General features: G+C 46.1%; 1 protein-coding gene across 2 annotated transcripts; it reads left to right on the top strand.

Annotated features, from left to right (window-relative positions):
* Positions 1 to 56: 56 nt before the first annotated feature.
* On the top strand, positions 57 to 13837 carry MTRES1 (mitochondrial transcription rescue factor 1). 2 transcript variants are annotated; one of them, XM_078054922.1, is made up of 4 exons: positions 57 to 393; positions 7180 to 7658; positions 9520 to 9592; positions 13552 to 13837. In XM_078054922.1, exons 2-4 carry the CDS (start codon positions 7192 to 7194, stop codon positions 13729 to 13731), a joined length of 720 nt encoding a protein of 239 aa, XP_077911048.1. In that variant the 5' UTR covers positions 57 to 393; positions 7180 to 7191; the 3' UTR covers positions 13732 to 13837. The 2 variants fall into 2 exon arrangements, with proteins under 2 accessions (XP_077911048.1, XP_035955793.1); XM_036099900.2 differs by having other exon boundaries at positions 59 to 429.
* Positions 13838 to 22068: the final 8231 nt, after the last annotated feature.

The raw sequence follows: 22068 nt of genomic DNA, 5'->3' as shown, positions 1-22068 counted from the left end.
GGGCATGGCGGGGCGGGGCATGGCGGGGCGGGGCCTGGAGGCCCGGGGCTGCAGGGCCGCCGGGAGGGCCCGAGGGAGGGAGGGAGGAGCGGCCGTGACGTGCAAGTAACTGCGCCCCTGTCGGGCGTGTTGTGTCCCCGGCCGGAGCCCACTCTGTTGCTTCCCGGCGCGCATTCGTGAAGCAGGGGCGCGACGAGCGCCTCTGCCCTGCCTGCGCTCCTGCCAGGACTCCGCGTGAATCTCCCGCGTCTTGCCTCGGCCCGGCCAGCCTCTGGACGCCCTGTGGACCCGGGGGCTGCAGAGGACGTGGGGATCCGGTGCGCCGTGGCAGTCGCCCTTGGGCCCGGCCGCTACTGCTGGCTCCAAGCACAGACCCGGAGCTCGAGGACACAGGTGTCCAGTTTCCTTTGACCTTGAAGACCTGGGAAGGTGCGCAGCTCGCGGGGGTGGGAAGTATGTCGGGGAAGCCGACGCTGTTTCCGCGGTCAACCTGAGAGGTCTCCAGAAGGGACGATTTTCAGTTGCAGTAGACGGCAAAGCAGTTATACCAGGTTCTCCCTAACCGAATAGTGAACAGGTTCACGAACGTGGAGCGATTCCCAGTGTCCCGCAGGTCAAGGGCAGCGTTGCCTCTATTCCAGACGTTGCTTTGCTTACAGGCTTCGGCTCGTTCACATACCTTATCTATTCTGAAGATCTCACCATAAACCTCTGGGCTTCCTGCAGTTTTCATCTCCACTGCTCACGTCCACACCATTGGCAAAGAACTCTTTTAAAACGCACTTCTGTCAGGTCACTTCCCTGCTTAAAATCTTTCTGTGATTCACATCCTTTCTGGGTCAAGTCCAGACTTTGATAAGCAAGGCCTTTGGAGATCTAGCCTTTTGCCCTTCGATCCAGCCCCAAACTTTGTGGCTTCTTTTCTGGATTCATTCTGATGCCCCATTTCTCTTGATCTACTTTCATTGCACAGTGGCTTATTAAGCACTCCCCGTGTGCCACGCACTGTTCTTGGCAGTTGGGATTCAGCAGAGGGAAACAAATTCAGGTGAAGATTTCTACCCTTGTGGAGTTTATATTCTGTTAGGGGAGACAATCCAAAAAAAGAAAAAGAAAAACCCGGTAAATTGGTAGGTTAGAAGTGCTATGGAGGAAAAAAGTAGAGCAGAGTAAGGGGAGATTGGGAGGGCAAGATGCTTATTAAATAAAATTGGGATGAGTGCACAGCATTGAGGTGACATTTGAGTTCAGAGTTGAAGAAAATGATTTATCTGTGCAATTACCTGGGAGGAGAGATTTCTAGGTGCAGCTGGAACAAAGACCTTACCCAGAAATGTTCCTGTTGTATGTGAGGAGCATCAGGAAAGCCAGCGTGGCTGGACCTGAGAGAGCAGAGGTTGAGAGTCGCAAGAGATGGGGGATTGGGGAGACCAGATCACATACAGCCTCTAACCTTTTCTCAGTGCTTTTGTAGGAGTGATACAGTATAAATTACTTTTTGAAAGAATCACTGCTATGTGGAAAATAGACTCTAATGGAGCCTTTGTAGTATTGCTATCATCATCTGTCATGATGGTTTAAATCTGTGGTAGCAATGGAAGTGGTGAGAAGTGATGGGATACTGGACATGTTTTGAAGATACAGCCAACATAATTTCCTGATATTGGATATGGGTATGAGGGGGAGTCCAGAATGACTAGAAACTTTTGTTCTCAGCACCTACAGGGGTGGAGTTATCATTCGCTGAGATGGGGAAGGCTACAGTTGGAACAGATTTAGGGTTGGGGACATGTCAGGAGTTTGTTTTGGGACCAATAAGGCTTGAAGTACCTGTTACACACCTAAGTGGAGATATCAGGCATTTGGATATTGTGTCAGGGGTCGCCAAGACCGCCCCTAGGTGCATTGATTGCCTAGGGAGATTCAACAGGACTTGGCTCTGGCTCATGGCTATGATTTATCACAGCAAAGATAGCACAGTCAGCAAAGGGAGAAGACTCATAGGACAAAGTATGCAGGAAACCAGGTGGTCTTCCAAGAGTCCTCTCCCAGTGGGCTCACATAGGACATGCTTAAGTCCCCAGCAACAAATTGTGACAACATATGTGAAATTTTGTCTATCGGACGCTCATTAGAACCTCTGCCCAGGGTGTTGATTGGCTTTAGTCACATGGGCACTGTCTGCCTAGCATATACCAAAATTCAAGACTCCCAGAAGGAAAGCAGGTACTCAGCATAAGAAATTGTACAAACAGTTTAGACCCAGTGAGCAACTCCTGTCAATTCTGAGAATGGTGAGAATCCTGAAATCCAAGTTTCCAGATGCCAGCCAAAGGTCCACCTTGCAAGCAGGCCTTTCTAAGGATAGACTCAAGCCTGCTATATTAACTCCTCTGCACAGATCTACATGTCTGGAATTTGGGAGAAAGGTCTGGAATGGGGATATAGCTTGGGGAGTAGTTGGCATGTAGGCAGTATTTAAAGCCATGGAAGTGTTTGGTGTCTTAATACGCATTTGTCAAAGCTGACCGATAGAGCTGAGCTGGATAAAGTAAATGTAGAAGAGAAGCAGGCCAAAAATTGAGCCCTGGGGACCTCCAACATTAAGACGTCTGGGAGAAGGGAAGAAACAGCGGGTAAGGTGGGAGGAAAACCAAGAGGAAGGTGTCCTGGAAGCCAAGTGAAGAAGAGGGGAGTGATCAGTTGTCTCAGATGCTGCTGAGAAGTCAAACGAGTTGAGGACTAACAAATGATCTTTTGGATTTAGAAAATGAGAGGCATTAAGGAGAGTATAGACAACCCTTTTTGAGGAGTTTTGTTGTAAAGAGGAACAAGAGAAGCTGTAGCTGGGGGCTAGTGGGATTAAGAGAAGGCTGGTTGGTTATTCAGTGAGAGAAATAACAGCATGCTAATGAGAGTGGTCCATTAGAAAGTGAAAAATTATAGTTGTAACTTGCTGTTTCCCCCAAAGTTCTGTGTCAGGCCACCTTTGCCATTAGAACTCTTCTCCGGCATCCCTGCTCCAGCTTTAGTCTGTGCAGGGTCCAGCCTCCGTTGGACCTGGGCTTTCACTCAAGTTCTCTGACAGCCAGTTTACCTGCCCACATTCCACTTGAATAGCAGTTTCTTGAGGACAAGAACTGTTTGCTTTATAAGCAGGCCTAGTCTATCTGGCTATTTGGCATATGCAGGCAAATGAGTGCATGAGGGGTGGATGTGGTAATGGGTAGGATGCTCCCTTCATTTCTGGAAAATGAATTTGCAAGTATTCACTGGTTTTTTGTGTGTGCCGAGCTGATTGGGGATGGGAATGAGGAATAAGGCACGGTTCCTGCCCTGTCACTACCCTTAGAGTTTGGGAGATAATAGTACGGAAGACACAGTATTGGCGCAACATGAGTTTGGGAAAGGGCAGGGGAGGGCAGAGAGGGAGAGTGCGTCTTGTGTGGAGCCTGGAAGATGGAGAAGCCATGCTAAAAGGACAGACACTTTTCTTTCCAGTGGTAGAATCCTTTCTTCAGGTGGAATATAAGGAAACCCAGTATTTTCCAGCACTGCTGTTCTAGTCGAAGAGGGGTTGGGGCCTGGTTAGCCCTCTCCTCCCACCAGTTTGAAAGCTCTGTGGTAGAACTTGGGTTCTCAGACTCTACCCCGTGGCCCTGGTGCCCACTGCTACAAATGGTCATCCTCTCCAGCAAAAATTAGGTTAACGTGTTTTCTCAATTTTATGTTCATAAATTTTATCTAAACTTCAGCACGTACCAGCGTTTGCTAGAGAGTGAAGCAGATCACAAAGAGGGAGTAGCTAATAAACACAAAGGTAATGCTTGGCTTGACATTTTGGCTATGTTAATTGTTTTTCTATGAGTATTATTTTAATAGTTATCCTGTGCTAATAAAAGTTTCCTAGTGTAGGTAAATGTAATGTATTTGTGATATATACAAAGAGCACCATCATATCCAGGCATTCCTCATAAAAGGTAACAGTGTGCTATAATGGCAGGAAATGGCGGGGGGGAATGTGGGAGTCCAGAGACTGACAGATAGGACTTCCCTCCCCCAGGATGTCTCCTCTTTGGATTTCTTCTAAGTCAGGCCAACAGTTCTTCCTACTCCTCTGCTCCTGAAACTATCCATTCTCTCTGGTATTGCAGTTGGTGAAAGTTGGTTTTTGTTCAAGAGAAAATGAGACATAAATTTCATGGGGTAGTAGAAAGAACAGTGGACTTGGAGTCAGAAGACTGATGGACAGTTCAGCATGGTGCTAAAGAGCCTTGACTTAGCCAGGGAGCCTAGGTTTGAATCCACTTAGTATTTATGTGACCGTGTCACTGAGATGGGCTGGTTGAAAGGAATAAATGAATTAATAGGTAGAGCGGGGCCTGACCCATAGTAAACAATGAGCGTTAAGAAGACTTGTCATTGGAATCCTGGCTGTGTTATTTACTAGCTGTATGACCTAGCAGATTGTTAAATTGCTCCAAGTCTCATTTGTGCTCATCTGTAAAATGAGGGCCCTGTATAAAGTTATCCCTGAGAGGCTGCCCTTTTCATCTCTGCACACACATACGGCTCTGGGAGTATTGTTAATTGGGGGGAATGTGCAGCCAGGTTCTCAGCTCTCAGGCATGCATACAGCCTTTGGCATTATACCTGATAGCAAAACAAACTTTGCTCAAGTCACTTAGGCCAGTGTTTTCTAACTTTTTTTTTTACTGTTATCTTTAGTAAATACATTTTCCGTGGTGACCCAGTGTATGTGTATGTATACTTACATATGTGTATTGTAATGAAAGTTTCATAAAGCAGTATTTACTCTTACTGTATGTGATGTACTGTAATATTTTCTATGTGTACTCTTCAGTTTTAGTTCTTTTTTAAAAAATATTTTTTTAATTTATTTGTTTGACAGAGAGCAAGAGAGAAAGCATGAGATAGTACAAGCAAGGGGAGCAGCAGAGGGAGAGGGAGAAGCAGGCTGCCCACTGAGCAGGGAACATGACACAGAGTGGGGGGTGGAGCGATTCCAGGACCCCGAAATCATGACCTGTGAAGACTCTAAGGCAGATGCTTCACCGACTGAGCCACCCAGGCACCCCCAGTTTTAGTTCTTAAAAAGTACAAATTTTATAATGGCTCATGACCTACAATTTGAAAAACACCTAAAGATACGCAAATTATCATCATTAATGCCAGTCTTTATCTTCTGTATTACAAGAGCATCTTATTAACTAATCTGGTCTAGGCCCAACAGTAAGTGGTGATTTCAGCCAGGGCTGTCTTGGCCCATAACTTGGACATCACCTGGATAAATGCTACTCAGTCTAGAACTTAGGACCGACACAGAATTTCTGAGGCTGATAGTAGAGAGCTCTGGCCACTTACGGTTAACCTTCCTGTGTGTTTTGGGTGGGTGGGAAGGTATGAAAAGCTCTGCTTATGAAAGAATTACTTTTCTTCAAGTTTTACACTATGGAGAATATATGTTAAAATGTTAACAGTGGTTGTCATAGAGTGGATATGGGTGGTTTGAATTTTCTTTATATTCTTTTCAAATTTTCTACTGCAAAAATATGTTTCACATATAATCATTGAAATCTTCTTTCTCTTAAATTATGGTAATAAGAGCAGCAATTACTGCTTAAAAAAAAATCTTGGCAAGAAGTCCACCATTAGGTACCTTTTTTTGTGTGCACGGTTTTTTGTTTTTTGGGGTTTTTTTTAAGATTTTATTTTTTAAGTAATCTCTACACTCAAGTGTGGGGCTCGAACCCATAACCCGAGGTCGAGTCACATGCTCCACCAACTGAGCCAGCCAGGCACCCCTTAATTTTTGATTGTAGTGATCCATGAAATACAAAGTCTAGGAACTGAAATATACTATTTTCTTTCTTTATCCCTACTTCTATAAAAGTTAAGGTTTTCTTCTATGCATGGTTATTATTCATTCTCTATTAAATTAGGTAGAATATGTATAAAAATGATTTCTCTCAATATTTCTCTTTAAGGTGCTTCAGATAGTTTCCAGTCAGTATTTTAGAGCACTCTGTGGTTTTTATAGCATTTAAAAATTATTTCAAATTATAGTTGTGTTGAAAAACAGCCCTTAATTTATGCCTGCTTTATTTCTCAGTTCAGACTCAGGTTGGGGTCCCAAGAGCAATGAGATACAGAGTTGAGCTTGTGTTGTCTACCTTGTTCATGCCAACAAAAATAAGAGCCAAAATGTTAACAAATATAACTTGGAAGTAGCTAGCTATGTGCTTTTGAGTGGGCTTACAGGTAATTGCCATTGTCAGCTTTGTGGTGAATGGAAAGTAGGCAGGAAAAATCATTGAAACGCTCATCAAAGAAATCTGTCTGAAAGTATAGCCTTGGCACCATGGAAAGTCATTCGCAGACTTAAGGTATGAGGATATGGACCATATGGCAGCCTTCTCAGATTACTAAATCGTGGTCTCTAAAGCCATCTTGATGTACTTGGGAAGGTTTGCTACCATCATAATAAGATGGTTTCTGCTGCCTTTGAGGTAACCTAGGAATTGACTACTCTCTGGCATGTCAGCACCTCAGTGCCTCAGGAAACAATTACCTAGTTTGTGGGTCTCCTGGCCCCTTCCTGCTCTGCTAGCTAATGCCTCAAACAGTAGGAGAAAGATGGAAAAGAAGGTAAAATGCAGCTTTGTCTGCTCATTGCTAGCTCTGATTTGCTGGGGCTGGGGGTTGAAATAAAGTCGAGAGATTCACTCTGGGTTTTATAAAGTCATGACTTGATGTCCTTCCTTGGCAAAGTCAGTATTGTAAGGATGTGACGTATGTCAACAAACAGTCTTTCTCTCCATGAGATCTTTTTTTTTAAAACCGTTGAGAACTACTGTTAATATTCTTTGGTCGCAATCAGTGTCCAAGTGAATTTGGGGGATGGAGAAGAGGAGAACCGGTGTGTTCACACATCTTAGTATCTAGTCCCCCCTCCTGACCACCCTATGAGGGAAGCACAGCTAGAAGACTCACTATGGAAAAGTGCATGGCCCTGAGAATGTGCAGACCAATATGGTCTTTCGGAGGGGAGAATAAGTACAGCACTGATCTAGAGTGTTCGTGGTATGAATGGTTTGTGTTGTAAGAATGCCAGGACACTGCGCTTGTGAAATAAAACGGAATTATTGTCTGTTTCAGGTTATATGCGCCATGGCTCTGACTGGTGTCAGATTGCCTGCCAGTGTTCTGAGAAAGCCAGATGTCTGGATTGGACTCTGGGGAGCGCTACAAGGGACACCCTCGTATAAACTCTGTGCTTCCTGGAATCGATACTCACATTTTTCTAGTACCCAGTTAAACACATCAAATTGTAAAACATTTTTCCATAACATTTTCTCACTGAGACTCCCAGGGCTTTTAATATCTCCAGAATATATTTTCCCACTCTCCATAAGACTTAAAAGTAATATAAGCTCTAAAAAATCCACTAAGAAGACTCTGCAAAAAGCCGAGGATGAAGAGGACTCTGATGATGAGAGTGATCGTGAGATGAGTGAGCAGGAAGAGGAGCTCGAGGGTGACCCCAGTGTGGTCAAAGACTATAAAGACCTGGAGAAAGTAGTGCAGTCTTTTCGGTATGATGTTATCCTAAAGACGGGCCTAGATGTCGGGAGAAAGTAAGTACGATGTGCATTTTATTACAAGATCCTTTGTCTTTGTGTCATTTTAATGTAGTAGTTCCCATCACTCAGCCCATCTTGTGGTGAGGGGCAAGCCCAGATAGGAGAGGACCTGCCTGGTCACCCGTTTCAGGTATTTCCTTCTGCAGATGAGAACACTGACTCCCCAGCAAGTCAGGTGACTGCCTGCACATCCCATGTGCCAGATTTCCCTGGTTCTGAGACACAGTCGACTCTAGGATGAGCCACCGATTTAATACCAGCTTCTTGAGGAGACTAATGACCATGTTAGAGGTATACGGCAAGAGGAAATCATGCCTGGGTTTCACCAATGCCACAGGGTAAGAAGGTACCTTTTAGAAGCAACAGAAGCAGTGTAATGTGGTGGTAAAGAATGCAGGCTCCACAGTGAGACCCTTCGTGCTCTGTGTGAGCCTGGGCAAGTTCCTTGAATTCCCTAAGCTTCAGTGTTCTCATCTGTAAAATGTAAAATAGCACCTACTTTAGAAGTTGGTGCTCCTCTGTCTACAGCATCTTAGTGGATGGAGCTAGAGGGTATTACGCTAAGCGAAGTTAATCAGAGAAAGACAAATACCATATGATTTCACTTGTCTGTGGAATTTAAGAAACAAAACACATGAACATGGGGGAAGGGAAGGAAAGATAAGACAAAACAGAGAGGGAGACAAACCATGAGAGACTCTTAACTCTAGGAAACTGAGGGTTGCTGGAGGGGAGGTGGGGGGGATGGGGTAACTGGGCAGTGGGCATGAAGGAGGGCGTTATGCAACTGATGAATCACTGAACTCTACCTCTGAAACTAAGAATACACTCTATGTTAATTAAATTGAATTTAAATTAAAAAATAAGCATTTTAGCAGTGCCTGACACACATTTGTATGTTAGCTATTATGAAGAGAATACTGTGTGCTCATATATAGTGCATAGAGATGTTAAGTGGAACTTTGAAGATTTCTTTAGTATTCTTGTTCTCTGCTAGACATATAAGAATAGTGACCCTCATTGTTCGTTCATTCCTTTAGCAGTCATTGTGTGCATACTGCATGCAAGGTAAGAAACATGGTATGGATAATATATTCAGATTTCCATGTATAATTTATATTGTATGACATAATTTAATGGCATAGTTTAATTTTTTAATCCATAAAGCTTAAGGACTCATAAAGATGACTAAACCCATAGGCATCCTCGTGGGAATTTACTGAATGTTCTCTAAAATCTGTCAGATTTGTAAACGGGGGCCTCTCTCTTCCCCCAGAGAAGTAGCTGCTGCTCTTATAAGCGGAACCCCAAATGTTAATCACCTGGAGTCAGAGCAGCAAGAGAAAAGCGCACTGATTGTTGTTGTCAGCACCCTCTCCTGGTCTAGTTGCCCAGTGATTGAATGGAGAGATCCGCAGCTGCTGGATTGCAGTTTCCCCAACCTCAGTGCGGACTCGCAGAGGATTTTTTAATGACCTCACCATACATGTTGGTGCCTGGTTTTCCTCTCGGACCCCGGAACCCTTTGGTGGTCATGAATTACGGGAGCCCCCGCTTTGCAGGCGGCTGCTGCAGGAGTCAGGTGGGGTGCCCCAGGCCCTCCCAAAGCTTACCTACCCGGTGAGTCCAGCAGACTGCAGCCCCAGTCCGGCATCGTTGAGAAGTGCCCCTTGATCTCGCTGTTTCAGACACAGATGGGAGCAGTTGACTCCCACTTTCCCCGCACTCAGAATGGTGGTTTTGTAGAGCGGCTGGTCACTGTCAGAATACGCATTAATGGCAGGTGTTTTTCTCAGACGTATAATTGTTTTGAATATATTTCTATTTCAAAGCATTTGACTTTTTTTTTTTAAAGCAAAGTGGAAGATGCATTCTACAAAGGTGAACTCAGGCTGAATGGGGAAAAATTATGGAAGAAAAGCAGAACGGTGAGCTATTCTGACAGCAGATTTTTTTTTTATTATTGATTTGATAGAGCACAAGCAGGGGGAGCATCAGGCAGAGGGAGAAGCAGGCTCCCCGCCAAGCAGGGAGCCCAATGCGGGGCTCAATCCCAGGACCCTGGGATCATGACCTGAGCCGAAGGCAGACGCTTAACGACTGAGCCACCCAGGCGCCCTGACAGCAGATATTTTTGTCTGTTTCTCTGCCAGTACTCAGTGCTGCTCCGACTTGCCCTCAGGGGTCATCAGTGACTCCTTGTGCGTGTCGGTGTTGGCCTCTCTGCAGTTCCCCAGGGCCCTGCTCAAGCCAGTGAGAATCACCAGCCAACGTAGTCACACAAACCACTTGCTCTTTTGCAGCCTCCTTTTTCTTCAAAATTTTAAGACAGGCCACCATCACACTTGGCAAAAATCTGTTAACCAAGTCATTAGTCCCATGAAAAGCTAATAATGAGACTAAGAAGAAAGAGTTGGTCTGTGTAGAGGTTACATTGGACTGCTGTTACCTGAGCAGATGTGTGATTCTGTTGCTGCATGCCCTGCTCTGCACAGAACAGCTATCAAAAAAGAGACTCCCTGTTTCCTAACAGGCCCATAGCGATACTATTGTTAAGTGAAAGAGATCAGGTGTAAGAAAATGTATTTCCAGTATCCAGTGTTGTTACAATAAATCATATATATAGTTAAAATTGTGTATTTTTGTAGAAATAAGTTGCATATATACATACATTTAAGAATTAAAATAGTAATATTACTAGTATTTATCTTTGGGGCATTATGGATTATATTTTCTTCATTCTTTTTCTGAATTTTTTATAAGTATAGATCACTTTCATAATTGGAAAAACAATAATAGTATAAGTTAACAAAGCACAATAAAAAAGTGTATGACAGAGACTCTTAAAAAGTTTGGAAGAGGGGCGCCTGGGTGGCTCAGATGGTCAAGCATGTGCCTTTGGCTCAGGTCATGATCCTAGGGTCCCGGGATGGAGGGCCCCCCCCCCCCCCGCCCCAGCTCAGCGGGGAGTCTGCTTCTCCCTCTGCCCCGCCCCCTTCCTCAGCTGCGTGCCCTCTCTGTCTCACATGAGTAAATAAAATCTTAAAAAAAAAAAAAGCTTGGAAGACACAGACATACGAGGCTTTGGCAGACATAATCTCACTCTGTGAGGACAGTCTTTTTGAGTGTCCAGGGAAGTTAGACACACGTTTGTAGGTGGCTTTGAAGCTTGTTTCATATTTCACAACACCCCTGGGGTTGGAGGGCTTGAGCCACATCCTTTTGCTCTGGGACAAGGGAGGGTGTGAGCTGTTGGCCATGGATCCGGGTAAACACAGGCTTTCTTCAGAGACCTTGCTCTCTGGGATCCTACAGGTTCTCATGGCTAAACAGCCGGGAGGAGGGGGCACTCCCCAGTGCTTGTCTCAGCTGCGAGTCCCAAGGTCCACGGCCTGTGATGACACCTGACCCGGCAGGTTCGGCGTGTCATTCGTGGCTCTGTGAGCTGCAGGAAATCAGGCGCTCCACACGTGCATCTGGAGATCAGGCTCTTCTTGTCCCATAATTGCTTTTTCCTGCTTGTGGCCCTGCCCCCTCTCCGCAGCCGCAGTGTTCCTAAGACAGGACCTGCTCTGGGCGCACCACGCCTCTGTGCCAGGGCCTCATTTACAAACACAAGTGTATTCTCCCTCCTCTGCTTTGAGATATTGTTAACTACAGTCTAATTGCTGCTGCTTCATTCTGCCTTGGGTGTTCTGTTCTCTCGGCTGCCTTCCAGATTTCTCCTGAGGGTCAGCAAAGGAAGGGGCCAGTGTTAACACTCGACTGGCTTGTTACTAGGAGGCCTGTAGCCATAGTAACGGCAGCTGAGGGGAGATTTGAAATGTAGATATTTGGAACAGCCCGTAATCCCAGCCAGTTTTGCTTTGTGTGTGCTGTGCCGTCTCCTACATGAGAAAGGACAGGCCCTTGCAGCGAATAAAGGACACCTCCGCTTCCGGGGCTGCGGCGGGCTGCCGGCCCTGAAGGGTCGGGTGGGGTCGTGGTGCTTCGGTGGTGACCCGGGCCGCCTGTGGCGCAGCAGAGCTTCTCTGTAAGCTGCGGACCGGGTGTAGGAGGGGCTGGGTCCCTGCTGACTTACACACAGGCTGCGTAGAGCCCCGGTATGGGACTGAAGCTTCCTAAACTCCCCGCTCCCTGGGATTGACTGGCTAAAGGAGAGACATTCCTTCTTAGTCTCTGCCTTAGAAGTGAGCTACCAAAGGGACCCGCTGCTCAGCCGCACACACATACTACACACAGTAGGTCTGTGAAGGGATACACCAGACGCGTGGCCTTTTTCTCTGTGTATCCTTTTATGCCTTTTATGTTTTGTATCACATGCATATGTTACTTAATAAAAAGTGAATTTTAATAAAGTCATGCTGAAAAATGCAAAGGCATTCAAAATGTTCTGAAACCTTGTATTTCTGGACATTGATTTTAAATGTCCACACAGTTAGGCCAAATGGTCTTTTTTCTTTTTTTTTAATTGAACTCATGAGAACTACGGGAGGACAGCCCCGCCTAGATGATGCCTCGGTCAGCCCATCCTCCAGATCCAGGGGAGAAGCAGTCTTCATGCCTCCTTGTGGTGTGCGCCTTTTTGCTTCTCAGCCCAGAGGGGAGAAGGTTAACGGTTTACAGTCTGCGCTGTGTGTTTCACATGTAGCCGCTCTAGGCCGCCCGGGTTGACCAGTAGGCCTGGTGGCGGACATGTGTATTCCCATGTTGTGGACTGAATATTGGGCCCTTGAATGGGTGGGAAAACAAATAGGAGCTTGCCCGGCTAAGGTACAGATGTTTTGGACAGCGTGAATTTAGGACTGCCTCAGAGAGCATTAATCAGAAAACAAGGTAAAAGTGGCACCATACTTCTTAAACAGAAACCCTCCCGTAGGCTTTTAAATGGCCACCTGTGCCCACTTAGAGTCCGTGGCCCCAGTCACTCCTGGCTTGTGTTCTAGTAGAAGAAGTCTATGGCACCTGTGTCCGTTTAGCTCCGTCCTGAGTCACTGGGCAGATGCCCCTGGAATCCCGACCTGCCAGCACCAGGTGCCTGCCATGGGCTGTCCCTGGCAACACTGCTGTGACATGCCCCGGACTGCTCAGCCCAAGACTCCCACCTGGGCAAGAATGGGTTTGACCTCAGCCCTTTGAACCCATTGAGTCAGCATCCAACCTGATCCTTTTTGTGACGTTCCGTCTTTGTATGTTGAGTCCCATCTTGATGATGTGGCATCACTGGGGCTAATCAGTGCTAGGAAAGAAGTTTCCCATTTCTCTAAGAGGTACAGCTGAATATTATTCCACAGTGACTAATTTTCAACAGACTGTCCCATCCCCAATTACATAGCTCATCTGGGTAGAAATCAATGAAAAGTTACACTGGAAATGGTTTTCTCAGTGCTGGCAATAATTACTATGCACAGATTCTCTACGATTGTGCCCCACTTTCTTTGCCTCTTGTCATTGTTGCCAAAACAAATCCCTCCGTGTGTTTCCTTCAATCACCTAGTAGAGGTGAGTAGTTGAGCCGCAGCACACCGGAGCTGCCCATAAGCAGCCAGCTGGCTAGGTCTGATGGTATTGGGCACATGTGTTGGAGGCTTCCTCTGCGTGAGGCCCTTTGTCCTGGAGGCACTAGGGATAAGGGACGGCTTCAGAGGAATCACTACCTTTTTTCACATGCCCCTCTGGGTGATGACGGTCCCCTGATAAAAACTCACAGCAAGGACATTTGCGGGGCACCTGGCTGGCCCAGTCAGTGGAGCATGCAACTCTTGATCTCAGTTCGAGCCCCACGGTGGGTGTAAAGATTACTAAAAAAAAATTTTAAAAAAGGACATTTGCATTGGCCTGCGTTTCCCAAAATGCAGTGAAGGCTGAGTTTTCTTTTAATTTTCAGGTGAAAGTGGGAGATATATTGGATCTTCTAATTGGAGAGGATAAAGAAGCAGAAACAGAGACAGTGATGAGGGTTCTCCTGAAAAAAGTGTTGGAGGAGAAAACGGAAAGTGAAAAGTACAGAGTGGTGTTACGCCGGTGGAAAAAGTTAAAGTTGCCCAAAAAGAGTATGTCTAAATAAATGGATTGCTTTTTATTGATATAAACTGCTTTCTAGTGATGGGGGGAAGGGCCAGCTTCAAAAGAGGACATTTTTATTAAAATAAAGTTATCTTACTTTAGTGGAATCTGCTGAGCTGTTTTATGGAAATTGGGGTCCATAGCTTGGAGACACTGCCCGAGGCCTGGATTCCTCTCCAGGGCTTGATTTGTGTTCGTTTTCACCTCATTTTGGCCTGTGAGCATGAATGAGATGTGTGCTGAATGAACCAACCTCAGAGAGGGTTTTAATGCCGAGCCTGCTGTTTCCCACATTAACTACCTCGGGAGTCTGTAAAATAAACTGGCCTTGTTTGTGCTTTCATTTCAACTTTATCCCTGTTGACCAGCTTCTCTGGGTTCAGGTTTCTCATGGCAAAACCAAGTAAAGTCAAGGTCACCCTTCATATCCATTGGGAGACCCCTTTCTCCACCAGCCCTTCTGAATTACCGATTTGTGAGCTTAAGTTCCCTTCAGTTTGTCTTCGGAAGTATGGATAAGTGAAGTTGCTCCAACTCATTCCAAATGGGTTAGTTAGGGCCCATTAAAATGAATGGTTTAGGGCAGGGGTTGATAAACTGAGGCAGCCAGAGGCTTTTCGTATGGTGTTCAAGAATGGTTTTTACATTTTTAAAGCATTGTTAAAAGAAGGAAGGAATATATGACAGAGGTCTTAGGTAGCCCACAGAACCTAAAATATTTACTGTCTGACCTTTTGCAGAAAAAAATGTGATGACCTCTGCCCCAGCTTAGGGTAATAAGCTGAGAGTTTAATTTTCAGGTGAAAGGAGATTTTAGTAGTAGGTTTTAGGGGAAACACAGATTTTATCAATGAAGAGAACAAAGAGGCAGAGACCAATTATTCTAATTCTCAAGAAAGTGTTATAAAAAGGACAAAGCCTAAAAAAAATACAGTATTAGAAGGGACACATACAGGGGTGTCTGGGTGGCTCAGTCGGTGAAGCATCTGCCTTCGGCTCAGGTCATGATCCCGGGGTCCTGGGATCGAGCCCCGCATTGGGCTCCCTGCCCTCTTTGTCCGCTCCTCCCCCCACCTCCCGTTCGTGCTCTCTCGCTCGCTCTCAAAATATTTTTTTAAAAAAGGACACATAATATACATCATCTAAGAAAAGGACATCTGGAGAAATAAACTGGTTTGTAGATTCCCAGGAACAGTTTCCTAGCACAGAAGGGTCAGCTCAAATAGAGACCTATTAGATGGTGTCATGGAAGAATGACTGGCTGTGTCTGGGTCCTTCTATTTGCCCTCCAGGAATTCTTGAGAATTCAGGTTAACTGACAGTGAAGGGAGACTTCTGTGGCCCAAAGCAGGGGGATGTCTGGGCCCATGAGTCTGGAAGCCTTTTAACACCGTGGATTTCAGAAGACTCTAAAAAATCGATTTTTATTTGAAAGCTTAAGCTCTCAGGAAGAAATACTACATAATATGCAGAACAACAGAGGGAATGTTTCTATTTTACCACTGAGTTATCAGTAAAAACAATGTGTTTAATTTCAATAGGAGTTATGAATTATAATTTAGGAGACTAATGTCTTTACTTTTTCTCATTTCCTTTACCTCTGCCTCTGTCTTGCTCTCCCTCTCTCTTCCTCCCTCCCGCTCTTCTCTTGACTTCTCTTTGGAAAGTTGTAGAAAGCCTAAGAAGCCTTGTGTGGTGAGTGGCAGCATGACCTTGGGATGTGTCAGGGGTCCTGGTTTTTAGGCTCAGTCTTGCCATTAGTGAGTTGGGTTACCTTGGTTAGTTTGACCCCAGTCTCTCTGAGCTTCAGCTTCCTCATTGGTCAAATGGGGATCAGGATGCTAATTGCCTTACCTTGTCATGTGTTCAAAGGAAGGAGAAAATCAAAATGTGTTGTATGAGGTAAGAGGAGTGTTGCTAGCTAGGAAGCGGGAAAAGCCACTTGAAAGGCTTTTTGAAGCTCTGTTGGCAGTCAGGACCTCACCTAGCTGCTCTGTAGTGTTTGGTGCTCACACCAGACCGTTTTAAAAAATCAAGCTAAGAAAAAAACGTCTGCTGGAGAATGTTGGTTTGGTGACGGGACGTGGCAAAAACGGATCTCCTAGTTGGCTACAGTGCCAGGGACTTGGAACATAGTTACGAAATAGCAGAAACAAAAGCAATTCATAAAAGATTTACGGAACTCTTGCAACACACTCATTACTTGACCCAAATAACAGTTGCTTTATAATGCCACCGTGGTGAGACCTCCTCAGTGAAAATTAAAACTGGAAAAGATTAAAGATGTATATGTTTCTAATGCAGTGGTTCTCAACCGGGGGTGATTTCACATTTGGCAAAGTCTAGAGACATCTTGGTTGTCACAACTTGAAGCGGGGGTTAGGGGCATTGAGTGGATGGGGACCAGGGATGCCTCTCAACCTCCTACAGTGTACAGGATGCCCCACAACAAAGTTACCGGACCCCAAAGGCCAGTAGCGATGGGATTGAGACACTCTGCTCTACTGGGATGACAAGATTCCTTTTTTTAAGTTACAACTATTTTGGTAGAGACTGATCTAGACCTTTTACCAGTAATGATGGTTAATTCTTTCAAAGAAATAGCTCTCCTCTAGGAAATAGGATGCTAATTGCATTTCTCTGCCAAATAGCATATACTGTCTTTCCTGGAAAATTATATCGATGGCTAGGCAAGCATTTCATTATCTTTTTAACATTTTATAGAGGAAAGTAGACATTCGGGGGATATTTCTTAAGTTATAGTTTATTTGGTCAGTGATGACTGGGGAGACAGAAACCTAACTAGCATTTTCTAAGAAGCTAAAAAGAAAGATTTCGGTTGGGGTGGTGGTGTACGTTCCATGAACCTTCTAACAGGTGCAGTGTATATCTGGCAAGTAAAATGACACACTACTAAAGTTCTGCCTTATCTTGGTCACATATTTTGGCTTTCAAAAAGGTACTGTCACATTATCAGTCAGCTTACTGACAGTCTCCAGGGAGTAATGTAGGAAATTAGAAACTCCGTGGAGTGGACTCAGGAGAGCAGGGAGAGTGCATCTCCCAAACTGCTTTCAGAACGTCACGTAGGAAGCTTGAAATCACTCACGGTAGTATTTTCACCTTGGAAATTGCAATCACCAAAAATCAGTATTTTTCCCTTGGAGAGTCATTTCTTAAACCTTTACCAGCACATCCTTGGGTGGGATTGGGGATACACACCCATAAGTTTTCCACTGGCGAATGCCTGAGCACCAGTACCCACCCCCGAAGTTATTCTTTCGAATTTATTTCTCCTCTCTTGTTCTGTATTTCTGTCACCTCCTCCCATCCTTGAGCCAACGATGCTAATGCGTTTAATGTGTATCTTTTTGTTTGTATTCATTCTTCTAAAATGTGTTCTGTTCTGTGCACCTATTTTAAATTTCGTAAATGGCATTACTATAGGTTTCATTTTGTATCTTACTTTTTTCACCCGATGGTTGTTCAGATCCATCCATGGATCCATGGCACCTCTAATCCGTTGCTTCTCCCTGCTGCATTATACCGAAGTGCGTCCACCCCATTTGGCCTGCGCATGCGCCCAGCTCCACCCAGCTCCCCTCACCGCGCACACGCGGCTTAATCACCGGGGCAGTTGAGCGGGGCTGCGCTGGAAAGCGCCTGTGGACATAGCCTCCGCCAGCCCCAGCGTGAGCCAGCTTTCTCACTTTTGCCCTCTAATACAGGTGTAAAGAGATACAGCTGCTTTTACCAGGCAGTCTTCGTAAATTCTCTTTTCCTGCACAGGAAAGGCCCCACGACCTGCTGCTTCTGCCTTTGGTAGCCGCTTGCTCTCTAATCTGTCCCTTGGAATTTCTCTGAAGGCTCTGAAATTGGAGGCAGCTTTCTGAGACTGCCGCTTTCCTGTTCCTCTCAAAGACCTGCTTGTGGGCTTAAGGGTTTCTTTGTTCATGATTGGTTAACGGACCAGGCAGATCAGAAGCAGGCCGGTCAAAGTATGATTTTGACAGGTCTTGAGGACATGGATCACTCACGATGCGATTCTTGATTCTTCTGTAAAGATGTCAACTGTACCCAATGGGCCTTCTATCCTGGGACTTTATTTTTTCAGAGAGAGAGTGTGTGGAGAGGTGGGGGGCGGACAGAGGGAGAGGGGGAGAGAAAGACCCTTAAGCAGACTACACGCCCAGCACGGAGCCTGGCGCGGGGCTCGATCTCACGACCCTGAGATCATGACCTGAGCCAAAATCAGAGTCGAACGCTTAACCGACTGAACCACCCAGGCGCCCCTCCTGGGACGGTATTCTTAAAGCTGGGGAGACCTTCCCCAAGGCAGGTAAGTGAAGCCCCCAAAACTGCAGTCAGGGTAGAACAGCAAGCGTCTACAATGGGCAATTTCTGCTTAGACGTCTGGACTGGGTAATACCCATTTCTAGAGCCCCACTCAGAGGGGTTACTATTAGATACTTCCTTCCCCATGCAATGCCTAGAATTTTCTTTCGGATTGTAGGGGAGACCCTTACCTCTTGATTCTGAGACAGAGATACAAAAGGTGAGGCTGAAAGGATAGCAGCCAGCTCTGCTTTCAAGCAACTGAAGAGAAGGTGCCCGTCACCAGGGGTCTTACCCTAGGTGGAAACACGGCCCCCCTCGTGCCTGCACTGCGCCCGAGCTGAGGTTTCTGCACGTCCACACCAAGGAGGAGACTTAGGTTTAATACCTGGTGTCAGGAATAGCAGGGACCGGACACCAGGAAGACCGAGGCTATGGAGCTCGCAGCCAGCGTTCACGGCATCTTAGAAGCAGCGTTTTAGTCTGTGAGAAGCAGGAGCGTCGGGAAGCTATGGGCCTGCGGCTGCCTCGGGCCGAGCCCAGCCCCGTCCCATCTGCAGTGGCCTCAGCTGTCTGCGCGGAGCCAAGGAGCCCAGCTTCGCAGTCTGCTTATTACCCCCGTGCGTCAGGCAGGAGCTGTTAGGTTCTGTGTTGTTCACCACCAGAGCCTGCTCTCCAAGGCCTCTTGACCAACTAATGAGTTGGGTACTTGGTAGGGTCATGGAACGGTGCCCAGGGAGACAACAGGCATTACATACATTGTTGCAGGATGAATGAACTTCTTTTAGAGGCAGAGATGATCCTTACTGTATTCCTTGTTCTGTTTCCTGCAATGAAAGGTTTCTCAAGTCAAACACTCACTCGGGCAGATCCAGAAGCTCAGACTGGACAGTCAGCAAAACCCCAAGGTAAACGGCAGGGGAGCACTAGGCAGACAGAGAAATTTACTGCACACAGCCACGGAAGTGGCGGCACTGAAATCAAGAGCATGGACTTCGGAGTCAGCCCGGTCATTAGCACCCCCCGCTCTGCCAGCTGTCTGGCCTTGACCAAGTGACTCAAAGTCTAGAGGCACCCCATCTGTAACATGGGGGATAGAAACAGGGTTTCTGTGAGGATTAAATGAAATAACGTATGTCAAGTCCCTAGCACATTCCTAAGCCATTACTGGGCTCAGAAAAAGGGAGGGCTTACAAAAACCCGAACTCCCTGTAATTCAAGGACCCATTGTCACTTCTGACTACACAGCTGTCACACTGTAGGAGCTTCTGGAAGGATGAGCTGTGGCATTACATGCTTTCAACCTCTGTCAAGGACACAGTTCGCCATCTGGACTACCAACTCCATTTAGAAGAACAAATGAATTCTTACTCCTTAAAATCAGTGAACAGGCTTCCCCCTGCAGAAATGCTCTGGCAAAAGGCACGTTTGGCCAGTGCTCCTAAGCCTTGCTGCATAAGCACTTGCAAACCTGCCTCTTCCCACTGACCTAAAAAGCTAAGATTTAGTTTATTGCTGGTTAAGAAGCAGTCCGTTTTATTTGAACACAACGGGAAACCATTTCTTTCAGCTGAGATCTACTTCTAATACTCGGAAAAGTGCTAAGCCTTCACAGAAAACACACAGCCTGTTTTGTGAAGTCACTGGTGCAGTGGTTCTCAGAGTGTGGCCATGGACCACATCACCTGGGAACTTACTAGAAATGCAAATTCTTAGGCCCCGTCCAGACCTACTGAAGCCGACTCTGGGGCTACGGCCCACTGGTCTGGCTAACATGCCCTCTGGTGGTTCTGACCCTAGCAGATGCTGATGGAGGCTTAACCAGATCCCCTTTCCCAGAGCATGATTCCCTCGCTGCTGAGCGCCAGCTAACCGCTCACAGCGGCCCTTCTGGAGCTCAGCCCTTGGCCATCTTGCCAGGAGAGCTGCCCCTTTCCCTGGGGAAGACCTCTGACAAGGACCAACCAGCCCCTCTGCCTCACCTGGGACTAATTCTGCCAAACAATCTATATTCTAGGGCTTTCCAGTATGGGGATGGAGCTGGACTGCAGTGGAGACCTGAGCCCTAGATCCTGGCCTTCCCTGGCCGCTGCTGTGTCCCTCCTGCCCCTTCTCCCGAGGACAAGCCCACAACCATTCTCTCGGGAATGTCTCAGGCTCTGCCCCCAGGGAATCCCATCCATGGCAGTTACTTTCACAAACTCTTCCCAGATTTGCTCACTAGTCCCAGGACATGGCTATCCACAATCGCCAGTGATTTCACACACAGCAATTCTAAATACCAGCACACCCACATCTAAGATCAGACGAATCAGGGCTCAGAGGATGTGGGTGATAAAGGACACCAGTGACTTGCACTTGTTTTCGGATCTGTATCTTTGTGTGTTGTGGCTCAGAGGATGTTCACCACCCGGGATGGTGTGGTGTTGCAGAAATAAACAGGTTTAAACCCTGACACCGCAGTTTGCCAGTTGCACAAATTTGGGCAAGAAGCATACTTCTCTCTGCTTCCTCACCACTAAACAAATAATAATAGTTCCCAAGACACTTGAGTTTTTATGAGAATTAAATGAGATAGTATATACACCACTCAGGGCCATACCATACCTTTCTTAATAGGCATAATTATGGAACTTACCTCACAGGTCGAGTTCTCAGCAGTGTGGCCGGCACATGGCGTGTACTCAGTGGATATGAGGTGCCGTTACAGCGAGTAGGCAATGAGTGTTCATTCCTTTCTCACTGTTGGCCATGGGGGGGGGGGGTACCTTTATTTAGAAGTTCCTTCAGAGTCCATTGCACTTCACCATTCCCGTGATCATGATAATTTAGTGTGTAGTTCTTATCTCCGAGAACTGGATTTTATAAGTAAGCTCCCATATATTGAATTTCTGTGACTTTTCTTTTTGGGTAGAAAACAAACATACCTACAGCCAGAATTAAAGAATTTCGTCTTGTTCAAGTCTTGCTTAAACTTGTTACTCCAGCCCCTGACCAGCCCTAACCTGCCGACAAGGCTTACACACAGAAGTGTCAGGATTCACACCGAAGCAAAGGGTCACGGGGGAAAGTGTTCGAGTCCCACGCCACAAGTTCTTATCTTTGTGACCTTTGGCCAAAAACAATGTTCCTCCGACAGCTTGAGATAATATTTTTACTATGAATATGAAAGAATTTATGCTTAGCCGAAGAGAAGAGGTAAGAAAAAACATGTATCCTTTTATCATCAGTTAATAATATGTTAGCTTGGAGGAACTAAATCCCATTTGATCCAAAGTGAGAAAAAAAAAAAGAGTGAAATGAAGCTCTGCCGGCTTAGTAGCAGGGCCGGGCTGGCGCGCGACCAGGAAAGGTATGAAAAGGCAAATGCACCTCCCGCCATGTGGCCAGGAAGTGGTTTGTGTAGAAGAGGGCTAGGATTTATTTGGTGACTTCTCGGTCATTCAGCTGTAGCCAAGTGAAATCCTGTGAGCTGTGCCCCGGACACCCCGGGCGTGGAAGCCCGAGAGGCTGAGACATGAGACACCCCCCCACCCCCACCCCGGTTCCTGTCCTCCCGTGGGAGGGGCTAAGGAGGCCACATGGAGACAAGGAGACCAACACAGGTTCTGAGAGACGTGGGCCTTAAGAAAACAAGAGGTTACAAAGACCATATTTTTTTCTATTTTTATAACATTTTATATAACTCATAAAACAGTGCTTGTATAAAAATTCACACAAAGTTTGCTAGAGAGCATACAATTTCCAAAAATGTCCTGGGTTTTTGTTACATTCAGTTTTCTAAGAATGCACTCAAATCAATGGTAAAATGCAGACATTATGCAGTATTTCATTATCTTTGGTAAAACTATTCTCGTTATTTTGTCTCCTCACAGTATTAACTCTGATATCCACTTTGTGCAGGGTCTGCTTTCACTAGGATGTCAGAAAAACATTAAGGCTGGATCTACACGAGGCAAGTATTTCCAAATGGCATTAACAGCCCGTTGGCCCCCACCTCCAC

Source organism: Halichoerus grypus, chromosome 9 (genome assembly GCF_964656455.1).
Source record: "Halichoerus grypus chromosome 9, mHalGry1.hap1.1, whole genome shotgun sequence".
Classification (NCBI taxonomy): Eukaryota; Metazoa; Chordata; class Mammalia; order Carnivora; family Phocidae; genus Halichoerus; species Halichoerus grypus.
Note: the sequence above shows the minus strand (reverse complement) of the source record. Positions and strands in the feature narration are given on the sequence as shown.